We start from the raw sequence: 26,856 nt of genomic DNA on the forward strand, positions 1-26,856 counted from the left end.
TTGGTTCAGTTTCAGATTGTTTTGCTGACTGTGTCTGGTAGTAGGAGTATGTTCACATCTGTAGCTACTCTTACACCCCTGGTCTGCACCATTGGTTTAGTGGTAATAGTTCTGGTTTCCACAGTTCTCTCTTTGCTCTGCACTGGTGTTCATATCTCCTACTAGGAGTGGAATTTAAAAGTACCTCTTAATCCATGTTCACTCAGGCTCACTGGAAAACTCACTCTAAGGCAGTTTTCAGAGAAGGGAACTTTAATTTACTACAAGAGGAATGGTTTGCCTCTAGAGACTTAGTAATGTGTCATCTCCTTGTGGAAAACTGAATCCAAAACCTTTTGGTGAGGTATTCTATGAATTTTGTGGTAGATTCACTTAAATATAGGCTTTTATTGGTTAAATGAAAACAGTTTGTTTCATAAAACAGGTATCTGACTCCAAACAGAAGCTTTGGAGAATGAGATTGCTTTTGTGTTTTTAAAAATCAACAAAATTTGAGAAGGCAAATTTGCTAGTAACATTGGGTTTCATTGCCGCACTCTCGTATTAGAGGTTTCTCTTGTGTAGACCAGACATCAAATTTTTTTTATAAGATGATGCTGGGCTTCTGAACAGCACTAAAAACATTTAAAAGTTGCTGAATTCCAAGCTTAGGATTAATTTGTTGAGAATCCACTTCAGCTCTCAGACATATTGGGAAAGAAAAACAGGAATGTATCTTAACTTTTACAAAACCTCACTCAGTGCTGATGTTATTAAAGATTTGTCACTGATTTTTTTCTAGGCAAAATAAAGGCAGTGCGGGCTGGGGAAATTTCTCTTCCTTCCCTCACTAATTCCCCAGTTCCTTCAACAAAATATGAAGGGATGGGGGGGATTCATCACATCTGTCAATTTGCAGCAGAATACTATCTTTGCCACCGAATAATGCACATTTGTAAAATCTTTTAGCTATCCTGAGCTCTTGCTAGGTAGTAATTTTTTTCCTCAGTCTGTATACAAAGCAGGCCCTAACAGGTGATTTCGATTATATGTATATTTACCCTTTCTTGACAGATGAGCATAGACTATGTCATTTTGCTTTAGATCATCAGTAGGGTCAGTGGAAAGACTTAGTTCTTCCTTGTTTGTTTACAGAGCCATATCCTGTCTCTGTATTGCTGCTCTTGTTGTACAACTTTGTTGGTTAAAGATGAAATGACCTCACTGCTGTATGGCAAAGGTGTGTTGTTGCCTAACTACATATTTTTTTGTCCAAGGAGAGCTCATTTATGTTACCCACTCTGGGTAGCTCTAAAAGACAGTAATTAGTGTAACAGCATGACCCATTGATTTACTGAGGCAATGTATTATTTCCACGTGTCCTAAATAGGGCATTACTTCTTCAGAATGAAGTCATGAAGGGTGACTTGTATAGGAGGGTGAAATAGCAGAGCATCCAATCGAACTAATGTGTTTTCTCATTGCTTTTCTTTGTCTGTTGTCATGGAGAATAGTCTGAGAGGCACAGTGGTAGAATTGGAGAAAAAAAAAAAGAGAGAGAAAGAAAAAAGCAAAAAAAGAATCTGATGATTATTCAGGGATCTGGTAAATCTTCCCACACATTGTTCAGGTCATCTCGAATAGGCACCAGATAGGCACATGGCTTCACTCTCATATATGCTACAAAGATCACTGGTTAGAGAAAATTCTAGCTCTTGTAAATATTGGGGGTAGTGGTCTCTTCTGTTACTGTTTCCAGGTGGTATAGCTTTACCTACCTTTAATTCACCTGTGGGAAGAGCCATCAGATCTTTAAAGAATAATGTGAAATGGGTTTCTGTTTTTCTGAAAAGCCAGCTGGCTAGGCAGGAGGGACTGCACTAGGGATGTTCATAATGTACCTTTGCAGCAGACTAGATAGCTACCGGCTTTGCATAGCAACGTTGCGGCCAAGCATTTTAAATCATACATCACCTTTTCCAGCATTTGTCATCCAGAAGCTTTAAATACTTCTCACAAACAGAAAATGGTGGATGTTTCTCTTCTTGTGCTAGAGGTGGAAAGGTAGCGGCAAAGAGAAGTCAAGTGCTTTGCCCACAATCACATGACCAACTAGCCTGTCTGGGGAGCATTTACTCCAATCTAGACCTCAAACTTATAATGACTTCTTCAGTCTGTGGTCTTCTGTTTTACCTTCATTTTCAATGTGTTTATGTGAGATGAAACATATGGACTGCAAATGAGTAAACATAAATCGATTGTGTTATTTTTGCAGTGACTAAGGCTCTCATATATGACAGGGCAAACTTCTGGTGTATTTCTGTTCTATGGTTTGGAAAACTTGCCAGGTTCATGTGATTTTTGTATTTTTATTTTAAGAAATATTATGAAAACCTTACATAGTGGGATATACATTCTGTGCACTAAATAGAGTGGAAAATACATGTATTTTTCTTTCTCAGAATTTGTTAGAATGAACTAAACTGCTATCAGACACTTGGGATGTACTCATTCTCTGTGTTTGTAAATCCCTTTTGTGCAGTGTAATGAAGCATTTGAATATCGGACTTCTTTTTTTTAACTTCTGAACACATAATACAATTCGGGCAGACACCTAGCAGAGGAGAAGCTGCTTGTGGGTGTAAAACAGGAAGCCCTAGAAAATAGACACAGGTCTAATAGTTACATTTGCTATTGCTCAACTAGATATGCATCAATTTTAATTAACATGTTTTATGCTTCAGCTACTAATGTCCCTACAGCAGCGAGTGGGTTATGTGTTTCCATCCTGTATATACCACCAGCATCACCACCACGTCCTTCTGTAGCTTCCCCCTCCCCTTTCTACACAAATGTTGCAACACAATCTGAAATTTCCTCTTCTCTTTCCTTCCTGCATTTCTTACAGGTTCCCTTGCGTCAGAAGACAAAAAAGAAAAGTCAAGGTAATGAGAGGTTGTTTTTTCTTCTCTTCTGGGTTCCTCTTTTGTTTTTTTGTCTTAGTATGTCTTATTCTTGGGAGGGTGAGGATTTTATACTGCTCTTCAGCTGGTGGAAGGCTGCTTAACTCCACTGTTTCTTGCACCAATTCTAAGAAAAATGACAACGGGCTGTTCCTTTGGACTAAATCCTTGTGGTATGTTAATTAAATCAAAGCTGGAAATCAGTGAGGTAGAATCAGCTGCCTGCACATACACACATACACTATCGGTTTTCGTGTACTTGGCATAACAGTTTTCTCTAGCTGACTTAAATAGATGTATTCTTTTCAGTGTAGCTGTGTGAAGGGAAATACATGCATGCATCTCTTAAATATATCCTTTGATCCTGTTAATTTACAAAAACTTTTGTATGGTTATCAGCATTAATTACTGTCTGCATCATCTATAGCTTGCTATTTTGTTTCTGGACATCAGAGTGCCTTTCAAATGAATGTTACTGTCACAGCTATTATAAAACTGAACAACTTAAGGATATTTTAAGATACGCTTGGATCACTTGCTGAGATTGCTAAGTAAGGTCGATATCTTTAATTGGCAATGCACTTTTAAACAAGCTGAACACTGCATTTTTGTAATGGCTCAGGATTCTTTATAATGAGCCGACGGAGGATATCGTGTAAAGAACTGGGGCAAGCAGACTGCCAAGGATGGCTCTACAAAAAGAAGGAAAAAGGAGCTTTCATTGGCAACAAATGGAAAAAGTTCTGGTGTGTGCTGAAAGAATCATCGCTGTATTGGTACAGCAGTCAGCTGGTGAGTACAGCATGCATCCAGCTCTGGGTGCTGGGGAAACAACATCAATTGGGAGTGGGAGAAGAGGAGCTGGGGTCACAATTTAAACAGACCCTGGATACTTACAAATAACTGGATTTATTTCTCAGCCCTGACGATTTTGTGATCTGGGAAATGTTTATGTCAATGTGAAACAAAGAGAAAACTGTGTTTTCTAGTTCAGTAAGTACATGTGAAATGTTGACTTGCTGTCTGTTCTGCCCTTTTAAAGACCTGCTCTTTGCAGGCTCTGGTGGCATTTGAATTTGGGAAAGGTTTTCCTGGGTTTGGGCGGTTTGCAGAGGCTTGCTATCAAGACTTAAAACAGACATTCTTCTTCACTTCTGATTAATCTTCAAAAGTCTCTCTCTTTCTCTCTCCACCCCCTTCCACACTGAGATTAATCTGGTTTTGTTTGCTTTTTTTTGTTCCTCCCTCATTTGCACTGGTAGGGTTGCAAGTATGGGCACTGATACTTTTACTCCTGGTCTTGCTGATGTTTCCTCCAGATAACTGTTATTAAAGGTTCTCACGTTCTGCTCGTTTTTAACTTCCTGCTCTGAGTTGATGCTAACAATCAAATCTGCAAGAAAACACAGTGTTTTCAATTCAAGGTCCAGTTTTCTGTTCAGAGGGTGAGCTTTCCTTAGGACAGCTGGTGTAGATAGTGCTTCTCTTCAGCCGATCCTGCCCAAATAGCCTATTCCATTTATAGTACAAGTGGGATATAGTCTGAAACAAAGAACAGCAGGCCCTGAATTCGTGTAATTCATTGAAGAACTAGGACTTAAAAACTGAAAAAGACAGGCAAGGGGGGTTGACGCACATAGTAAGAAAATCCAGAGTAACCCTTTCATTAAAAGGTTATGGCTGAGTCTGAAGAAGCATCAAGTCCTAGGGAATGAGCTGGCTTTATTCCAGGCTGTTTGCTACAGCTTGGCTTGACTGAGCAGAAAGGGTGCCTTGCCCATCATGGGAAGATTCAGACATAGTTATTCTCTTCACTCTGCTCAGACATAGTTATTCTCTTCACTCTGCACTACTACCTCTAAATCTCCTATCACATTCACATGATGGACTGATGGAGCCTAGAACTGGAATGTGCAGAGGATTAGGGAGCCCCAGCAATGACATAAGTTGAAACTCAGCAGCTGAAGTGTGGAAATGAAACCTGATGGCCGTTTACTTAAATGCAAATGGTCTGCTCTGGAAATCAGCTTGTCCCAGGCCCAGCAAAGGATGGAGAATTAGAGAAACCCTCTTTAAGCCTTAGGACATATTAAGAAATTAAATGCTGTCTGGATTGTTTCCACTTGTTTTTGTCTCAGTAATACCCATTAAAAATCTTGCTAACTGTTTCAGGGAACAAATAAAATAGTTTAAACCATTAAAAAAATTTTCAGAACTGTAACCAAATTTTCACATTCTTTCCTTGGTTGTGGGTACAGTGTTGGTTTTTTTAACAGAATAAAAACTTTGGCATTTGAAGATGATAATAACTGTTTTTTCTGGGATTTTTGTTTTTTTTTTTTTTTTTTTTTTTTTGGAGGGGGCAGGGTGTGTTCTGCTGGTCTTGGGCTGTTTTTTTTTATAGTGTTATGGTAGTCTGATTTAGCTTCCTTCAAGACTGAGTCAAATATATGCATGAGAGAAAGAGAAAAGAAATAGAAATGGTTAAAAAAAAAAACCCAAGCTAAATGGAAGTCTTTGTTTTCCTAATGCCTACAATATCTCTGCTTGAAAGATATGACCTGGCAGACATACTCATTAATTGGCATTAATACCCTGCAAACCCTTATTAGCATTGTCTGTTCTAAATCACTACTTTCAATTGTATTTCTGAAATACAGCAGTGCTAAGAAAGGTGAACTGGCTGGCTGATGTGACTTTTAGACACGGAAAGTGTCAGAAAATAATTATCCTGAGGAGTGATCAAGCTGTGAGGAAATAAAACTAGGCAATTCTAGATGAAGTTTGTCTTCTGGGAAAAGAAGGTTGGTAGGGAAGAGGTGCAAAGCTCTGAACTTCCTTTAGTTGTTGTGGTCTGCCCAAATTTCAGTCTCGGGATCCAGAAAAGCCAGGGTCACGCTGATTCTAGTGGTGCTAGATAGCATTCATTATTTGGGTGAATGCAACATTTCAGTCTATGCCTGGTTACCAGCCATCTCTGCCCCAAAATGAACAGGGCTGAAGAATGGGTAGCAGCCTCATTCCGTTTTTTTATATGCTCTAAAGAGCTCATATGGTTTCAAAATACTGTTGGCTTATGACAGGGTTGACTTCTCACCTCTCACAGTTCCTGTAAGTATGCTAGCTTGTAGCACCTCTTTTCTTTCAACTTCTGCTGACTCTGTCACATCATTTTATGTTAAAAATCTGAGGCTTCTTTGGACCATTTAAAGTGCAGTCTCTGCGTAACTGTAGATTCAGGCAAAGTTTGCAGAATAGCGGTAACTACAGGGAGTGGGAAGGAGAGGTGTCCTTTGCTAAGATCTGCTTACTTAAATGGATGAGACCAGAGCCGTGCTCAGTCATATCTGAGATGAATTAGACCCATTGCACTTTCACAGTTCATCTCCAGACTGACAAATCAGAAGTAGCAGTGACGCATTGACTTGCTTGCTTGTTATTTCTTTTTACTCTCTGGCTTGGCTTTAATATCCCCTGTGCTTCCACTATCTTCAGTAGAGGTAATCCTCAATCTCACCAGCGCTTCCAGGATGACAGTCCTCGGTTCATAGTTGTATTAAAAGTGGAGGAGCCCTGCTCCTCACATTGCTGAGGCTTCTCATGATGGAGCCTCTATGGAGGCTGAAGTGAAAGGTGGTGGTGGAGGAGCAGAGCTGAGGTTGAAGGAACTGGGGCACACTGGTTGCTGGTAGCTCTGCCTGACCAGTTTCATTCTTCTGAGAAACAAGTTCGTTTTGCTACTGTGTGGAAACCACAGTCAAACAGACACTGGCAACTGTAGCATAGCAACAGGGTGCTCATCCTAACCTTTTTTCTAATGGAGATGGAGAAAATAGGGAGTGGGTGGAATTTGTATGGGAATGCATGTTGTCCTGGATTTTGGTAGGTAACCTCTCCTGACATTGTGTTTTCCATGTTCGTGCACCTCTGAAGTTCTGGATATTTCTGTGGCTCTGATTTAATTTGCCTTCTGTTCACCCTAGTTCTAGGCCTTCCATATAAGGCAGATTGGGGGGAGCCAATATAGGCTATTTGAAGATGATAGTTCCTTCAATTTAACATAAAATAAAAGGTTTTTTGAAAGCCACAGCTCAAGAGAATAAAAGAAAGCACTCAGAAGGTTCAGCCAACAGATCAGACACCCTGAGAGTAAAGTTTCTCCTTTGCTAAAAGCAAAGCAGAAAGCACGTGGGCAATCCAAATCAGTTTTCAACTGTCTAGCTGAGGTACTGGGAGTGGTGAAGTTACTGCCCTGATGGTCTCAGCAGGCTTGAGTAGACTGCCCTGAAATCTTGCTTTTCTATAAAATATGGATACCATATGAGTCAGGTAAACCTTTGTTTGCAGCATGGATGAGCCCTCAGTCGGGTGAGGAGAAATTGTTTAGACTAGGAAGAAATAAGCAAGGCTTTCCATTGGTTTTGCAATGGAAACATAGAAAATGTCAGAAAATGGATCTGAGTAGTAGACTTGGTGTGCATTCAGGAACACCAAGCTCCTTGGACAACAGCTCTGTTGGCATTCCGTTCCTTCCTTTGAGTACAGCTCTCTATAGGGAGCTTCCTTGAAGACAAGTGTTTAAAGAGGACAATGTGTGATCCTGCCTACTCCTTTAGCAGTTTTACTTCTCATATGGAAACCCTGGAGAGAATTGGTACTCCTGTGTAAGAAGAGGAGTGGAGAGGGAAGACAGTCATATGTAATCCCAGGTTCCTGGCTGCTTGCACTTTTTGTGACTGTGTTGGATATCTTTGGCTAAAAAGGGACAGAGAACTTAAAAATCTCTGTTTTGTGGGCCTCTGGTTGACTGGCTTTCCAGGAAGTGTTGAAATACAATTTTGCAGGGTTTGTTAATGATGGTCGTTACAGGGATTCAGCTGAAAAGAAATATAAATATAAAATCAAAGGGTTTCAGGCTGTGATCTACTGTCACTATATATCTTTGGGTTTTTTTTTCCCCCACTTAAATTGGTCCTCATGCCAACACCTTTGCCAGGAACTGTGTAATTGCAGTCTTTTAAAATGGAAACCTTTTGCCTTTGAGTTATAGTAGATGCTTTCATGGATGATAGTCATTGATGTTAGCTGACTGCATTGAGGGCTTCCATAACCTCTGGTCCAACGCCTTACACAGATTTTTCACAATTCTATATGTTGCCTTACTGGAGTACTTGGCTGAAGGAAAAAAAAAAGACTAAAAAGGCTTGAGGGCTGAACTGCTCCTTTAGTATTTACAAGGTCTTCTAGGGGCAGCACTGAAGCATTAATAAGCATTAATGAAACCATAAGGAATATCCTGAGTTGCAGATTGCAGCTAGTCCACAATAACTAGATATTTACATTTTAGGCTACTACTTTCTAAAATCTTTCTGCATCATTATATTCACTTTAAATAATGAAAAAGGTCTAGTAAATGATTTACCCAATCTCCTAAAGCCACAACATTTGGATCACATGCTGTGGCAAAATATAAAAGACATCAGTCTGTTTCATTGGATTCATGCGTTACATTTCATAAGTATGTTGGAGTTATTTTTTTGAGTGAAAAGCTTTTTTCTGTGAAAAAGTGGTTACTTTTCTTTGCTCCAAGCATTTTTCAGGCTGTTGTCTCTTTTTCAGTAATAGAAATTATTTTCCTACAATTGATCATGGCAAAAAGTGCAGATTTACGTTAGGCTAACCTGCATACACCCCACAAGAGATAACAACTTATTCTTTTACACATCCTGATGAAATAGGAAACAGGTCAAGGTTCTTCCAATCTGAGGGTAATTTTCAGGGTTATTTTATAACATTGCAATAAAATCTGAAGGAAGTTTGAGTGAAATGTGTCGATTAACATGACTTAAAGCATGCTATTACTTAAAGACAACATTTCAGAGAAAGGTAAACATTTAGGACTTCTAATGTTTTCAAACATAATTTTTATTCCAAGAATGACTGAAAAGATGACTTCCATGTGTTCTCTTCCTAGTGCTCATTTGGAATTCTATTTGGTGACTGTAATAATATGCTCATAAGGTTTTATTGTTATATAGATGGCACATCTGAGATGTCTACCAATAGTGCATTAAAAAAAATCCAATAATTCACACCATTATCCTCCTCCCTTTCACTTGAACATGAAACAAAACTTAAATCATTCCTTATAAATGAACAACTGTGAAATCACTAACAATTAATATAAAAACTGAATGCATTGAGAAAGAAAGCATTGCAAGAATATACTTTGTATAGTTACTTATTTAAATATATCTTTTACCAACTGGAACTTGCCAAATACTGCATAAGAAACCTAGAGGTTTCTCTCTTGTGTAACTGGTAAATGTTGATTACTGAAATCGAATCTTGCAAACCTATTTTCACTAGTGGTTCAGAAAGCAATCCTCTAATTTGAATACTCATTAGATATGTCAGTGGTTCAAGTCCAAGCTCAATCTTGGCAAGTGTGAGCACCCCAGGTGTGTGTTTCCACACTGACTCACAGGGTCCTGATAATTCACTAGTTCCATACAAAATCCAAATGCTCAAATATTTGTATGCATCGACAGCAGTGACTTACCAAGTGGTATAGCATGGACTTAATCTCCTCATGGGTGGTTGTGCGGTTTATAGGATGCAGTCCAGACCAGTGGTTACTGCACTGACAGGGAAAAATGGCTGAGATATGATTGTGTTTGTAACATGGAAGGCCAAGCAGCTCCAGACCCTCGTCACCTCGTAGCTCAGGCCATAGTTTTATTGGTGTATGGGTGAGAAGGTGCCTCGGTATATTCTTTCACAAGGCATCTTTTGGATATCTTTTTTTTTCCTTTTTTTTTTTTTAATCTGGGCCTCTTGATTAGTACTGTATAGTAATAACTGACTTTGTATAAGTTTCTCATCCAGCAATGAGATTAAGCAATCAACATTAGCTTTGGTACATCATTTAGTCCTTTTTTGACATTGGTCTCTGGTGTTCTTAAACTGGTTTTGGGAACTAGACAGGAATTTCAGTGTCCTTGTTGCTGCTGGTCTAGTAAGAGACCACTCTTTTTGGTACAGAAAAGCAGGATAATACATTTTGTATCTTTAATACAGTGCAGCCAATAAACAGAGCTCCTCCTTTACTCAGCCCTGCTCGTTTGCTCATCCATGTATACTTAGTATACTATAGATCTGGGATAGAAATAATAGCTTAAGGTCCAATGGACTGACATATCCATTAAAAAAAAAAAAAGGCTTAACAAGTATGTATTTTTTTTTTAGTGAATTCTTATTTTGTCTCAATTATTTTCATCTTATTAAATCCCAACCTGTGGAACTGAAACAAAAGGTTCCCAGGAGAAACTTTAAACAAGTTTGACAAACGCAAATATAATCAGAGAAAGTTAAAACCCCGAAATAGTGATAAATCCATTATGATACAAATGAAGACTCATTGCAAAATTAAAGGCTTTTTTTCAGCCCAGATGTTGATAAACATAACTCTTTCTTCTGTACTAAAAGAAAATAAACACTTCCTCTCCCTCCCCCACCGTTCTTCCTCTGTTGATAACATTTTTTTATGTCCTGGAGCAGACAAAGCCTTTTACTGGTGAGGACGCAAAATACAAACCTCTCATATGAATACTTAATACTTGTAAACTGCAGGAATGATGGTTATATCATGATTTATTGTATACTAAAGAACAGATTATGTAGAGGTGTGGGGAAGCCTCTCACTGAAATGTCCATTGTCTACCCATATTTCAATTCTCAGAAATTCATATTTCCAAGTATTAAAGCTCTAAGACTTGTCTTGATGAATGTCTTTTTATAGTCTCTTCCTACTCACTCATTTATAGTCTCTTCCTATTCATGCATAATGTGACTTGAGATGCTGTCTGACATCTTCATTTATCCTCAATCTTTGTAATTATTATGTATATTTTGCCTATTTTAACTTGGTGTACGTATTCAGCATTTTAATGTGACTAGGCATAAGGGCTAGAAGGAGCAAAAAAGTGGTTCTGGAATCAACACTTCTTGAATTTTGAAAGTACAGTTTTTCCTGACATTATGTGCTACAGGCTTTTGTCTGCGTTATTGCTCCACTTAGGAAGAGCCTTAGTCTTATGGCAACTGATCAGGAGAATGTACATAGACATAGTAAAGGAAGATGACAAGGGGGAATGGCCTGAAGCTCCGCCAGGGGAGGTTCAGGCTGGATATCAGAAAAAGATTTCTCAGGGAAAGAGTCATCGGGCACTGGAACAGGCTGCCCAGGGAGGTGGTTGAGTCGCCTTCCCTGGAGGTGTTTAAGGAACGGGTGGATGAAGTGCTGAGGGACATGGTTTAAGGGAGTGTTAGGAATGGTTGGACTCGATGATCCAGTGGGTCCTTTCCAACCTGGTGATTCTATGATTCTATGTTTTGGCTGCAGGCAGCAAGAACAGGGATTTGAGGCGAACTGGTAACTTCAGTTTTGCAGGAGGCACTCTCTGACATAAAGTCCTTCTGACTCGGAACAGAGATTCCAATGCTCAGTAAACCATCTCCCATTTGTCTGCAATTGAAGAGTGGACTGTAGATGTCTACATGGGTTTTCCTGCCTCCTGTACCACACCTGCAAATGTCTGGGTGGAGGAATAGGTGTGTGGCTGAAGCCATCTATCTTTGGTGTTTAACAGTAGAACTCAGCTGTGTGGGGGCATCCACTTGCATTATTTCACCTCCTGGCATGGGAGCAGCCTCTGTTGCCTCTGCCTTGCTAATGTACAGCTGTATAAAGTTGACCATGCAAAATGATCTGTGTTACAGTTAACCAGGTGTGACTCTTCCTAGGGTTATTTTGGGTCACTTTTGAACTGCTATGGCTATACTTGTGTAGTTTTTCAAGTGTACATAGATCACTACATATGGTGCTGTTGCACTTCTGTGTATTATACGCTGAGGTATAATGGAACAAACACTCCTTTGACACTTTATACAACATCCAGACCTGAATGGATAACATAACCCTTGTTCATCCTCTCTTACATCATCCATCTCTTTTGAGAGACCTATGTTTCTAGACCTGAGGTTCAGTAGCTTCATTTCCCATGGTCTATGCATGAAGCATGGGCTAATTTCTGTTGAAAGAAGCTGTGTGGTCACTAGTGGCTGCAAAGGAATGGGGTTCTCTCCCCCCCGCCCCGCCTGCTTTTGTGCTCTTTTTAGTCCTGGTTTGATCCAAACCTAGATTTTCCCCTTGAAAATGTCAGATTCTGGACTAGACTAATGACTTAATCATGGATCCTAGATAAAGGGTGCTTGGAGGTTAGGATGAGGGAGACACTACCTCAGCACTATTGCAGGACTTGAGAATCCTTCCTCTTTAAGGTGCTTTGGTATTTGGAAGTGTACAACAAATTCTACACTCACACTCTGCCACTTAGACAGGAGTGGTGGCTTTGCAGCATCCAAGACTTGCACAAATAGTAGCTAGTATAGGAATATTTCTTGTTCCCAAATATCAGCCAAAACATTGTGTGTTGAATCTGTCCCCATGGTGATAAGCATATATTTTCACACTATAAAAAGCTGTCCAAACCAAGCACCTGCATGCAAAATATCATTAAGCATTGCAGTATGGTAGTTTACAAACTGATCGATGTGGTGATTTTTAATTTTTTTGCAACTGCAGGCTGAAAAAGCAGAAGGATTCATCAGACTTCCGGACTTCAGTGTGGACCGAGCAACTGAATGCAAAAAAAAGCAGTAAGTTTATCTCTTCTCCAAGTTTTGTATGACTTTTACAACATTGCAAGGAACTGAATTTCAGTAGTGCCTGACAATGAAGATGTGAGGAGCTCTTCTGTGTTGTCTAAATAATGATATATTAATTGAGCTACTGAAAGAAAACCATACTGCAAAAATATTTTTGAAATTCTCTGACAGATGTGCTGTTAAAACTAGAAATAAAAAGTTGATCAGTATGCCAAATGCTTTTTTTTTTTTCTTCTTTCTGTTCACTGATTTTAAGTAAGTTGTATTTTGTCTTAGACATCTTCTCTTAGGTGGGGGGAGGTCAACAGTGGTACAAGTAATGCTATTTCCCTCCAAGTTGGGACTATTTTTTAGGCTGCTGTGGTGCAGCTTTGTTTAGCTGAGAACAAATTTCAAAACATTCTTTACAAACTCCATATGCAGCACTGACTTCCAGCTGCTTCCGAGTGCCCTTCAAAGGTTTGGAGGGGAGTTGCTGCTGTTCCAAGTCATAGAGCTCAGCGTGGTTTTTATTCCGTTCCTCAAGAGAAAGCCTTCACTCTTCTGTTCAGGTCTCATGCTGATGTTAGCTGTAGGTGCTCTTGAGACTCCTCCAAAGAAAGGTGACAGCTGTTTTGAATATGGGGAGCTCCCTTTTGATTCCTAAGAGGAAAGGCTGAGTCACATAGTACAGGACAATGAGAAAATATTGTCCTTCCCTTCTGCAGCTGTTGACTGTAAGTGACTGGGAAGAAAACACATGCTTATCACTTAATTGGGATGGGGTAAGTTAGGACAACAGTGACGAGTGACCAGGGCTGCTAGGCCTGAGTTAAATAGTGGGTTCTTTGATGAGACAGCCACCTAACAAGGAACAGAAGAGAGAATCCACACCGTGTCAACATCAGAGACTGTTTTAGGGAGAAAAAAAAAAAAAACAACAAACCTCTGAAAAGTCTTGCTGATGGCTATTCAACTAAAGAAAAATCTGGGGATGGGGCCAACAGATTACCTTTTGGCATGTCAAAGGATTACCTCCATTTGGTTGTTTCAGATGTGCCTCCTACTTACCCCTTTGTACCTCTTAATGCTTGTCTTGGGAAAGAAAGTGAAGAGTCAGCCCGTGGTCATTTGCTGCATGCTTCTTGTGATTTTATTGCATTACATCTTTCTTCTCTCAACCATCAGTTTTCCATGCTGTGGGGTTTTAGCCTGATTAATCACTCATGGAAAGCTCTTCCATACTTTGGGTCACCATTGGTGCTTTCTCTGAATCTTTTCCAGGCTTACTCTGCTTTTCTAAGTCGGGGGAAGCAAAGCTCCATACAGTATTTTTGATGTGGCCACACAACTGAACTATGTACTTGCATAATGAAGGTCTTTTGTTTTATTCCTTTCCTTTTTAGTTCCTGTGGTTTATATCCTCTGAATAGTGTGTGGCCTAGGAAATGAGCTAAAAATAGACTAGAGTTTTAAAGAAAAAGCTGTGTGAATGGATAAGCTGATCTGGATTAATATTGTGGAGTGAATAAGGATTTTAAATAAATCATTCAGTGATTTTTTTCTTTTCTTATGTAAACTAGTTTTCTTCATCTCTTCTATTTTTCTTTTCTTAAAGTGCTATTAAAATCAGCCACCCACAGATCAAGACATTTTATTTTGCAGCAGAAAATGTTCTGGAAATGAACACGTAAGTAGGAGCAACTGGCCATGTTTCATCTTGTCTCATGCCTGAGAATACCCTTTGAAAGTTTATTCTCTTACTGTCAAGCAGTTGTTGACAAAGTTATTTGGGGAAATAATAAGTCTGTTTTGTTTTGTCTTCATTGTGTAGAAGGAAAATACTGCTATTTTTTCACTAATGAAAGTGTTGAAATCAGAATTGAATTGTTAGCGTGATTCTGATATTAATATTCCTAACGATTGCTGGTATAAATTCTTTCCCATTAGAGACATAAAGACTTGATAGGAAGTTTGTCAACTTGGGAACAGTGAGAGAAGAAAGGAAAGAGGGAAAAGCTTAATATAGTTTTGTCTCAGAAATGATTTAGGCTTTCAATATAGTATTGTCTGCTTTCAGAGCTGCAAGTCAGATAACAAGGAGAGTTAGAGGCATAAAAAGGGTCGTATCTTTAGTGTAAATAAGCAGTTACTTCACCAGCAAACTATGTTGTGGTTAAACAGATCATAATTTTTTTCCACAAGTGTCCATAAGAAGAATTCATTCATGTAGTTCTTAATGCAAGAAGTAAAAATGATTATGAAAGGGACATTTTAGAAGCCACTGAGCTATCAGTAATAGATATTACCTTTATTGATCCAGTTTGGGCTGATTTAGATACACCTCATATCGTCTTTGTCCTTTTTACTTCAGATTGCAGTCTGTTCACAATGCTATTGCATTGAATGGCCAAATACCAGATACAAAGCAGTACAATTTAAACGGGAAAGGAGTTCCTATGATAGCCAGATAAGGATTTTAATCACAGCTCTGCTGGTGACTTCTGTGAGTTTCTTCATAGGACGTTAACTCTTTGCTCCCTCTATAAACAGGAGACCTCACACATATTTACTGCAACAGAAAAGGATAGAGGTTGAGCGCATGTGTGTGGTCTTCCGAAAGGCCTATAGGTAGAGAAACATACAATACTACAGTAATGTACGTATATATTCATTAATCTATATGCTATACATGCACACAATTAAATACAAATGGAAAGAACATGTTGCTTTTTGCAACTTGGATTAGCACAGAGCAGTCTGGTGGGGAGATAATCACCTGTTTCTGTAGAGGCCATGAACAGAGTGAGAAGTTCTTGAGGCAGATGAGCTGAGAATGACTGAGGGAGGGACTGCTGGACAGGAATATTTCTGTGGAGAGGGTAACCCTGGTTGAGAGAGAAGAGAGGGAAGGATGTAGGGAGAAGGAAAAGGAAAATTGGAGCTAATGGAGGATGTTAGTGAGTGCTAGCAGCCAGTGTGGATCTCAGCTGGAAATTTTCAGTGTCTTAATGACACTAATGAAATATTTAGTCTCCTATGAGTCAGGGAAATCTGTGCAGGTGTCCCAGCTCTTACACCCCTAGAATGATTTTCTTCAAATTCCAGTTCTTGAACAAATTTCATTTTGGCTTAAAGCTAGGTAGATTAATGTTGCAGCAGCTTGTGTTATACTGCACTAATATTTATTCCTCACTGTTGTAATTGATGATGTTTTCATTGCCCAAGTATAAAATAGATGCATTTAATACATAAAGTACAGGCATACTCACGCATATGACAAAACAGTCTAAAAGACATCTGTTATCTTGGCTGCAGTCCCACAAATAACGTATGTATGTGATTGGTTCCACTGAACTCACTGAGGCATTTGCATGTGTCAAGTTACTGATGTGCATAAATGCTTGATGGATCATGACCTTTTGTAAATTTTCATGTCTATCTATTAAATAAACAGTGGATTTACTAATACAGTAATTTGCTTCATTAATTTAGCATGTATTTGCTGTTGTCATGCATACATGAAATCTAAACATGCACTGGCTAGCTGTGTGCGTTTACCTGGCTTGTTGAACATAGTTACTGGTAATTTGTCTGACCTTGCAATTAATGAAGTCCCGTATCTTTTATTAACCCTTTTCTGTTGTTTAGATTTTTAATTTTAAAAAATTGTTCACTAGCTGTTAAATGAAAGTCAATAATCCACTCTTACAGAAATTACACTTTTTCTTGAATTATGTGGCTTTATTGTCCATATTACAGTCTAAATATTCAGGTAGTTTGACACTGATCTTACTAGCAAATTTCCCATTGTTTCAATAGAATCAAGACCAGACACAACGTTCTTCAGAGTTATGAATCTAAATTCATGCTCCTCATGCATTCCCTCTTTAGGCACTGAGTTTTAATCTGAAAGGCTTGAGCTTTTTTAGTTTTTAGTTTCTTAAAACCTGTATAGATCTGAATGACCTAAAAGCAAACACAATATGCAAAATGTATGTCCAGGGACTGTTTCTAGTACTAGAAAAATGCAACTGCCTAGGAAGAGAAATGAAAAAAGACTTGTAACAGCTTAAAGCAACACAAGAAATGAGACTTATTAAAACTTAAAGTACGTAGGGAGTTAAAGAAATCAGCTTATAATGGTCAAAGTCTAGTTATAAATGGTTTAGATTCTCAGACTGCACTGCAGTAGCTTTGACCAGGGTAAGTGACATCACCTCCTATGGTTCCTGAGCCTTTTGCTTCATTTCGGGAGAAAGATGACATCTCAACAGTAGGACTAAGCCATTGACATTGTGTAATTGCCTGCATGCTTTTCCTTTAGCTTCCACAAATGCAACTTGGTCATCAGTAGTGCTTTTTCAGGGTCAGGGGAAGATGTCTTAGGCAGCAAGTCCTGCTTAGCAGAAGCAGTATTAGTATTCATGTAAACTGTTGCCTTTCTAGAGCATGGTCTAAGAAATAGAAGTAAACTTTGACATCTAGTCTTCAGGTTAATGAAAATAGCTGTAGTAACGTAGAAAACATCTGGAAGGGGAAAAACTTTATCCAAAAAGCATGAAGTACCCGTAACTATATTCTCTCTGTTTGAAACACAGGTGGCTAAGTAAGCTGGGGATGGCTGTGGACCCTCACGCACCCAATGGGAAGAATGAGGAAGGTATGCTCCTAATGGTGATTTCAATGTGTAATTACATAAAGTTCTCCACGGTTTTGCTTGGACAAATTTTTGTCAGCTCTTTTCTTTCTTTTAAATTGCCAGCTTGGGTTCGTCTACCAGCTCTGCTCAGAGAAACCACACTGACGCAGCACAGAGTAATCACAGAAAAAGAAACAGTGGTGAGAAACAGAGTTGCTGAGACACACGCTCTGATCTTGAGAGGTGTGCTTTCTGGCAGTTTGTTGGCTTACTAAGCCTACAAAGTGTGAGGAGAAACAGCCCTGCTACTCTGAGTTTTGATTGGTAAGGCATACTACAGGAGTTGTGCTATGGCCTGGGAACTTGCTACTTGGGAGCATCATGTGAGATGTAGACCTGCCCCTACTCCTTCATTTCCAGGAGTTTCAACCACAGCAGTGTTGGGGTTGTAGTGGTATATTGAAACTCACAATTTCCTTCAGAGCCAAGCCTAAGATTTTATTGTGTAATGAGTAATTTTAAAATTTTCTTAGCACTATATTCTTTTTTCAATTTTCACACGGACCTAACACAACATTTTATTGGGAGGATGCCTGTGCTTGAATCTTAAATCTGAGCAGAGGACAAAGCAAGTCACCTGTCAGTGCTTGGAAAAAACTGCTAGTGAAAACATGCACTGAGCTGGTTTAGAATGAGAAGCACGGTGGGGCTAGTATTATGCTAGCAAATCAAGGACAGATTCTGTCCTGAGTAATATGTATCTTTATTAGTGTTTTTGACTCTCTGTTTCTAGAGTATTGGAACACAAATGCCTTTTTTAGAACTGCTCACGTTGTGTAGGCACTGGCATGATGAAGAAACTATTTGTAGTAATATGAACACTTAAGTGATGCAGCCTGTTTTATCTAAGCACTGAAATGCTCCTCTCTGCATCCCTTCAGCTGTTTCCCAGTATAAGGTTGTAGCTTATGTCCAGGCTTTGGACATATAACATCATTATTGATTATTCTCATCTGTCTCTATTTATACTCTACCATTAAAAGTAGCTTTGGGGCTGGTAAACATAGATACCAATGTTTTCTGGAGGCTTTGCCTGTTCTCAGTCTTCATTGTTTTCAGTTCATTGTTTCTCTACCTCTTATCAGGAAGGTTTTTAATTTCCATATCCCTAAATACCTTCAAAGCCTCTCTGCCCTCTTTGAACCCAGTTTTGTACCACAACATACTGACATAAATAGGGTAAAGGGCTATGTTGAATGTTAGACTGTGTAGCAAGAACTGCATGATTGTACTCAAGGAAGATGCGTCCAAACATGTTGTCCATGTTTTCACAAAGGAGGAGTTAGGAAGATGGACAAAATCCTACACGAGAAAACAGATCTCTATTTTCTCAAAGCCTTCAAATATGTGATATTGGCAGCATTGGTTGAGTTGAAAATTATAAAAGAATTTAAAAGGAGTTAGCCCACTAACCTTTATAAAAAGAGACAGAAATACGTAAAATAATTCACTCAGTAATCTCTGCAGCAACTTGTCTAATTACCCTGCAATAAACATGACATAGCCAAGATTTGTTTGGCTTCTGAAGCTGGTGGCCCATTTCCCCTTCCCAAAAAACATTCAGATTTTGGTGTCAAAAACCTTGTCTTTCCATGCATTTTTTGTCACAAGTGATACAGCAGCTGCCTTGAGTGTGGGTTCAGTACCCCACTGATACCCCAGGGTGGATGTGCCCTTGCAGAGGCACTGCTATGTTTCAGAGAAAAATGCTGTTGTTACACACAGTCACTTCTGTTCTTGCTGACCTGGTTCTTCCTTCTGTATCACACTCCATAATTCTTTAGGAAGGTCTTGGCTCTTGTTATAGCAGCTCTTGTGTATTGGTCTACTTTATATGTGTTTTAACAACTCCTCCAACCCTATTTAGAGTATGAGAAACAGCTGCTGATTCTTTTTCAGCTCTTCTGTGTGCCTAAGAGGAGAGCTGTAGAAACAATAAGCTCTTTACTAAGAGTTATTCAAGAAGGCATTAATAGACTTAGAATTTGATATAGGCCTTATTGCAGCCTCAGTCCTTTATGCTAAGATGTGCCAGCACATATTTCCTGTGAAGAGAATAGCAGTGATGCTATTAAACCCCCTCTGTAGTTCTGCAAAGAATATGGGGAGAAAAAGTAATAAATCACTGAAGTTTAACTTTGTTAACATTTTAGAAATTTGTCGTGTATAAAATTCTTCTCTCTTAAAGCTTTGTTCTCCTCATACTGTGCTTATTAAAATCCCCAAACAACATGTAGAAAAAGTAGTATGTGGGTATTAACTTAGTTAAAAGATGAGATTTCCCAGAGAGCATACTAACACACTGCTTTCTAGCGGTGTGAACCCATGAAGTTCAGCTCTTACAAAGTACTCTCAGAGCGTAAACAACCCTCACCCACTTGAGGAGAGGCTCACTGCTCTTGGACAGCATGACCTGCAGCATGTGTCTGGCAGGGAGAGAGACAGTGCAGGGTGCCAGCTCCTGTGGAGACCACGGAGGCATCCTCTACTCTTGTGACACACGTCATTCATCCATGTTACCTTCATCAAGCTCCGACTATGTCTCTGCAACCCTTCATGTCCTCAGCTTCATTGCTTTTCTCCGGACACACTCCAGGACTTCAATGTCTTTCTTGTAGCGAGGGCCCCAAAACTGAACACAATAATCAAGGTGTAGCCTCACCAATTCAGAGTACCGGGGCACAATCACTTCCCTGGTCCTGTTGGCCACACTATTTCTGATACAGGCCAAGATGCCGTCGGCCTTCTTGGCCACTTGAGCACATTGCTGACTCATATTCAGCAGTCTGTCAACCAACACTCCTGGGTCCTCCTCTACCAGGCAGCTTTCTTGACACTCTTCCCCAAGCCTGTAGCACTGCACGGGGTTGTAATTTTCAAGTGCAGGGCTTGGCACTTGGCCTTGTTAAACCTCATCCATTTGGTCTCAGCCCATCAATACAGCCTGTTCAGATCCCTCTGTAGATCCTCCTTACCCTCAAGCTGATCAACACTTCCTCCCAGCTTAGTGTCATCCACAAACTTACTAAGGGTGCACTCACTCCCCTCATCCAGGTCATTGATGAAGATATTGAACAGAACTGGATCCAGCACCAAGCCCAGCAGAACACCACTTTCGACCAGCCTCCACTTACTATCACTCTTTGGGCCAGGTCATCTAGTCAGTTCTTTTTACCCAGAAGAGGGTATGCCAGTCCAGGCTAGTGGCAGCCAGTTTCTCAGGCAGAATACTCTGAGAAACAGTGTGAAAGGCTTTACTGAAGTCCATGTACCCTACATCCACAGCCTTTCCTTCATCCATTAAGCTTTCAATTGGTACACAGGTACTTGAAAGAAATAACATTACTGTCTCCCTATCATATGTTAAGAGATACTGTGGTTCTATCAGCTTGCTTTTTAGCTTTAAAAGAACCAAAACACTTGTACAGTCCTAGAGTGCTGTGTTAACTTTTAGTCCTGGCTCTGCACACGTACTGCCGTGCCACAGTGTTCATATGTGAGCTACTGAGCAGTGCAAAAGCCTCTTGTGAGGCTGCTCTGTTTTCCAAAGTCTCATGACAGTGAACTGTTTTCTTCAAAATTACAGCAAAGCACCGATGTCTGTTGCTAGCTTGAGGAAAACTTACTGGTTACAGAGATGAAGGAGCAGCATTTACTACTTGTGTCAGAGCACCGTAACTCATACTACAGGTCGTGGAGCCTTTCTTTCAAAGGCTGCAAAAGAAGGAGGAGAAAAAAAAAAACATCCCAAATGTATTTGTGACACTGCCTAGAGCAGTGCCACCTCATGTTTCTTGCCATGGCAAATGAACGAATTTTTTTGCTTAAATAAAAAATATTGTCATGAATTAGTGTAGCTTTACCATAGGTAGATTAATTTTCACTGTAGGAGACACTGACTTGTTACGGTGTGATCCTCAGCCCAGAACATCCTACATGGTGATCTTTGGTTACCACAGCACTGTGAGGAATAAATGACTGTTATTCTAACACTATATTTTTGCTCTTTTTCCATGTCTGCCTTAGAATGCTACAGTGAAAGTGAACATGATGATATAGAAATAACAGACACGCCACCTCCTTACACAGTTCAGCCACCACCTCCTCCTTCGGTAAGTGTTACAGTGATTTCCTTGTTTCTTGCTGTTAGCCAGTTGGAACAAAGCTTTCTTGAGGTGGTGGACTTCTGAGGAATAACCTGAAACAATGGCTGGAAATGTTCACCCTGTGTGCCTGTGAAATGAGAATGTGCTGACTGCCCCTGCCCCATGGTAGAGCACACAATTATTGCAGCCTGCACTGCTGGGATTCTCTCACTGTGAAAGAACAGCTCCTTCAAATGCAGAAAGGAACATGTCACTCTACTTCATACGCATGCTGCGTCCTTTCTTTACAAGGTTTTAAACACACTGCTGTAACCTAGTTTTTAATATTTTTTTTTTGTTTTTATTAAGTCTCAAATCTATCTTTCTGTGCCCCTGGTAGCATGATCCAACAGACCTGTATGTATGTATTTGAGCGAGATCTTCTTAAGACTGCTGAATTTGAAACCGCTTTTGTTTCAGTGAAGGAAAAGAGGCCTCTTCTTTCAATGATAAAATTGGTTCTTTATCTCTGAAAAATAGACTTTAAAAAAAAAATAGGCATCTTCCCAAAATCTGTGCTATTTGACTCTCTTGCTGTAGAGTATTTGCCCAGAATATTCCTTCCTGCCTCATTTCATTGCTTAAATTAGGATATGCAGTATACGCCTCGTGTCTAATAAAATTTACTTGCTTAATTATTAGCCACTTATCACCCTATTAATCTTGTTTCTATATTGTTACTTCTCCCAGTGATCTCATCTTCACTTACATGTGCTTTAAGGGACGAGGTTTATTAAATTCTTTGTTTAGAAATGAGTAATCTCGTTTGAGATAGTAATGCAGCTGAAATAAGGAATCCTGAGTTCAAACCTTTCCCTTCCCCAGCTGAAAGTTAACCAAGTGTTATGCAGTAACATAGTACTAAATCATCTCTTTGCAACTCATGGAAGGGAAGTGTCTGTTGCTTCGTTGGTGTCATACATGTTGCTATATGGCATTCTGACATGACATCCAGTATTTGGAGTAGGCATAGAGACAGTGAAGCAGGGACAAATTTGAAATATACAGATGAGCTGGAGAAGCTTGTGCAGTCACAGGTGGTAATAAAAGGAGCTGTTATGCACAGGGTTGCCTGTCTGACAATCTTTAATTAGCTCACATTAAGCTGAGAGTGTACATCATATTGTTACCTTCTTGCCCCCTTTTGTTTCAGTCAGATAAGTTGGTCTTCACTTCCTGTCCTGAAACTGTTGTGTAATGCTAATCTATGTAAAACAATTCACCTAGTGCTGGAGGATTGTATGGTGCTCGCAGCTGTGTAAAAAGCAATTCTTTCTTGCTTGTACTAACTGAAGTTAAATGTGGCCAAGTGGCTGTAAATATTGGAGAAAATAGGAACCTTGGCAATGTATCCTGAAGAATAATTCTGGGCCAAGGGCAGATAATGAAGCATCTTGAATTGTATACCTCGGTGGCTTGCCATTAAGAGGCTGTAGATGTCTTTTCCATCTGCTCACCTCTAAGTGAACGCTTGCATTTTTCCAGATGATGAGTCTTAAACAGGTGCTGTTTTTTACTTTTCTGTTTTTTTGGCTTCCTGCTGCTTGTCAGTTTGTTGCTGCAGAGGTGATCTCTGGTTGGTGTCTTCCCATATGTTCTTCTGGAGTGCTGGCCTCCACAATTTAGCAGGAGATATGTGAGAGGCAGGCAATGGTGCAGTTGCTGAGGAGTTCTGCTTCCTTAGATTTTCCCTTAAAGATTACCTTTCCTCTAGCTTCTACTTCACAAGTGATTTCCCTTCTCCTCATCTCCAGCTCAGGATCACTCCCCTTATGGACAATTGTTAGTGTCTCCTGATCAAAGCTGTCATCTTTTCACCTTGTAAGAGGCTACTGAAATACATTCCAGCTGTCATGTGTTTGCCCTATGTTCAGCTTGCTTGTGTGGTGGGTAGGGAACAGTTAAGAATCAACGCATCTATGTTTTACTGTAAGTAGTGGCTGATGAGGTGGGGGTGCAGTCCTGGGAGATTTATATGGCCCCTATGAAGCACCAGTGACTGGAGCGCTGCAAACAGGGGTGGGAAAACAGTTGCAGGGCATGTCAGAAAAGTGGGATGCAAAAGTTTGCATGGGCAAGGCAAGGAAGGGAGGGTGCTGGAGCTCCACTAGAAGGACCAGAGAACACTGGTGGCCACTCAGCGGAAAATTAAGTCTGCTCCAAGCTCTGTACCAGCCATGACTAATGCAGCCTCTCAGACAGAGCCCCAGTGGGTACATGCTGCCACCCAGATGCTGGACTGTGGGGTGTGCCCCCTTCTTGCACTGGTATCGAACACCAGTGGAGAGTTCACTTGTGGAAGTTGTGCTCAGACGGAGGAACTTCTCTGCTTAGTGACAGAATTCAGGGAGGAGGTTAGCAGGCTGAGGACAATCAGAGTGTGTGAGAGGGAGATGGACCACTAAAATAACACCCTATGCTCCCTCTCTTGGACCCAACAGGCAGGCATGCCTTGTATGACAGAGGATGCCCCATATTCTCTCCAGTCAGCTGAGGAGAGAAATTTAGGAGACAGAGGGGAATGGCAGCAGCTGGTGGGTTTCACAGCCTAGAAATGTTCCCTAGGTTGACAGCCTAATAAGTCATCCATCAAAACCTCTGTTAAGAAGAAAAGATGAGTTGTTGTCATAGGGAACTCTCTTCTGAAAGGAACAGAAGGCCCAGTCTGCAGATCAGACATAGGGGAGTCTGCTGCCTACCTACGGCTTCGGTTAAAGATGTGGAAAGAAAACTTCCAAACACAGTCAGGCCCATGGATTATTATCCTCTATTGATTTTTCGAAGTTAGGTAGTAACGAAATCCACACAGGAAATTTGAGGGCAATTAAAAGGGACTTTAGACCTTAGGACTTACGGAGAAGGGATCGGGGGCACAGTTAGAGTTCTGATCTGACATTCCAACTACAGGGAATGATGATGAGAGGAACAGGAAGAGCCAAGAAGTAAATACCTGGCTCTGGACCTGATGTGAGGAGCAAAACTTCGGGTTCTTTGATCACGGGTTGGCCTACACAGCACCAGGCTTGCTGTCCGAGGAATGGATACAGTTGTCCCCAAGGGGTAAAAGGATAATTACCAAGAAGCTAGCAGGGGTTGTTAATAGAGCTTTAAAATAGGTGTGAAGGGAATGGGGACAAAACCAGGCTTGCCATAAAAAAGGCTGGGAATGACATTCTGGTGTCTGGGTAACAAGGGTGGTGTCCTTTGGTCTGCTACCTCAGAGAAAGTGGGGAATAGCACTTCAAATGGCAGCACAGATGTGAAGGTTACAGATGGGTTAGAAAACTTAGTGAGTAGTCACTTAGGAACCGAGACTATTCCCCTTAGGAGTGTAGGATATAATTGCCATTATGGAAATGCAGTGCGATAACTAGCATTAACTGGAATGCTGTTATGGCTGGCGAAGCTCCCATGATCTATGAGGAATTGGCTGAAGACCTGCTTGGCTGATTAGACATTCACAAGTCTATGGGCCCAGATGGGATCCACCCAATGGTATTAGGGGAGCTGGCAGAAGTGCTTGGCAATCCCCTTTCCATCATCTACCAGCAGTCCTGGCTGACCAGAGAAGTTCCACTTGTCTGGAGGCTGACTGATGTTATACCCATTTACAAGAAGGGCCAGAGAGGGGATCTGGGCAACTACAGGCCTGTCAGTCTGACCTCGGTGCCAGGGAAGGACATGGAACAGGTCATATTGAGTACTATCATACAGCACACACAAGACAACTAGGTGATCAGGTCCAGTCAGCATGGGCTTGTGAAAGGTAGGTCTTGCCAAATTAACCTGATCACCTTTTATGACAAGGTGGCCTGCTTAATTGATGAGGGAAATACTGTGGAGGTAGTGTATCTGGACTTCAGTAAAGATTTTGACACTGTTTCTCACAGTATTCTACTTGAGAAACTGGCTTCCACAGGCCTGGACAGGCACACTCTTGCGGAGTGAAAAACCAGCTGGATGAGCAGTCCAAAAGAGTTGTGGTAAATGGAGCTAAATCCAGTTGGAGTCCAATGCCAAGTGGTGTTCTGCAAGGCTTGATGCTGCATCCAGTTCTGTTCAGTATCTTTATCAGTGATCTAGATGATAGGATTAAATGCACCCTTAGTAAGTTTGTGGATGAAACTAAACTGGGAGGGAGTGTTGATCTGCTGGAGGGTAGAGAGGCTCTGCAAAAGCATCTGAACAGATTGGATTTTGCAAAATAGGAATTGGGGACTATGAACGCGTTGGAAAATTAAAGGCTTCCAAACGTCTTGAGATAAACACCAGACTGAAAATTATTAGTCTGGAAATGAAGAGCCAATCAGGTGCAGTTTCCGTTACATGTTAGCAAATATTCTTCTGTACTTCTAGCACAAAGTATGCACTTGTTGTTCTGTTCTCTGCTGACCCAAACCACTCTGAAACTTGAAAAAGAAAGAAGTAGTGATCATGAGCTTTCTATGCTTATGCATGCTTTTAGGTACCATGGAAGGAAAAAAGCAAGCAAGGAACCAGTACATTTTAACATCTGTAGGACAAAAGTTAAACTGATCATCTGCATTAATTTACAGTTCAAAAACCAGCAGCTGTGTTGAGAAAGTAGATTGCAGCAACTCTAAAAGAGCAGTCGAGGTGTTTCATGGTGATATTTTTTCTCTAAAAAATGCCTAGAGACTCATTGATCTTCAGTGGAATCTTTACAATCCATTGGATCAAGCATCAACTTTTAAAAATATCCTCAAATAGAGATTTATTATTATATGGATGATTGCAAAACTTCCTAAAAAACCACTCGAGTGAGTTTGGTAAATGTTTGTCATGCCAAAGGGGGAAAAAAAAACCCCACAACACATACTTAGAGAAAAAGAAATGCATTCTGGCGGTCATCTTTATTCTCATCCACATTTTCTTATTTAACACACAATGAAAACGAAAAAAAACATATTTTGCTCAGTGAGGCAGTTTTCATTTCAATGCCACTTTCTTTTGCATGCGCAAATGATGGAAAAGTAGAGGTGAGATGTAAAATATTCCTTTCCTGTCTTTGAACAATGGAAATTAGTTTATTCACACCATGTGAACAAGAGCTTTTACTGTCCTGTTGCTCTCTTTGGCTTTACAAATGCTTCAATGATTTGTCTTTGTGATAGGAGCTCTTCAATTAAATGCTTCAGGTCATCTGTGTTCTCAAGGGCATTTTTTATCACTCATGTAGTTTATGGCAGCCTCTCCTTGTCCTTTGGATGCATTTTTGAACATTTCCTTTTTAAAACCAAAGAAGGACCTGAAACATAATGTGTTTCTCATGATAGGAATATAAATTAGGTCTGGTCTTGCAGTGTTTGGGACAGTCTTGGAGGAAGAGCTTTGAAAA

General features: G+C 40.2%; 1 protein-coding gene across 6 annotated transcripts in view; it reads left to right on the forward strand.

The window, feature by feature from the left end:
- Positions 1-26,856, forward strand: part of IPCEF1 (interaction protein for cytohesin exchange factors 1) — a 96,951-nt gene that overhangs the window by 46,176 nt on the left and 23,919 nt on the right. For 5 of the 6 annotated variants that reach the window (XM_054061087.1, XM_054061091.1, XM_054061089.1 and 2 more), the window contains 6 exons: positions 2,888-2,924; positions 3,565-3,734; positions 12,589-12,662; positions 14,269-14,340; positions 17,252-17,313; positions 21,379-21,464. In XM_054061087.1, coding sequence (XP_053917062.1) covers positions 2,888-2,924; positions 3,565-3,734; positions 12,589-12,662; positions 14,269-14,340; positions 17,252-17,313; positions 21,379-21,464 — 501 coding nt within the window. Of the gene's footprint in view, positions 1-2,887; positions 2,925-2,987; positions 3,116-3,564; positions 3,735-12,588; positions 12,663-14,268; positions 14,341-17,251; positions 17,314-21,378; positions 21,465-26,856 lie in introns of those variants that run through there. The other variant, XM_054061092.1, reaches the window with a different exon arrangement.

The sequence above is a fragment of the Cuculus canorus genome, chromosome 3 (assembly GCF_017976375.1).
Source record: "Cuculus canorus isolate bCucCan1 chromosome 3, bCucCan1.pri, whole genome shotgun sequence".
Lineage (NCBI taxonomy): Eukaryota > Metazoa > Chordata > Aves > Cuculiformes > Cuculidae > Cuculus > Cuculus canorus.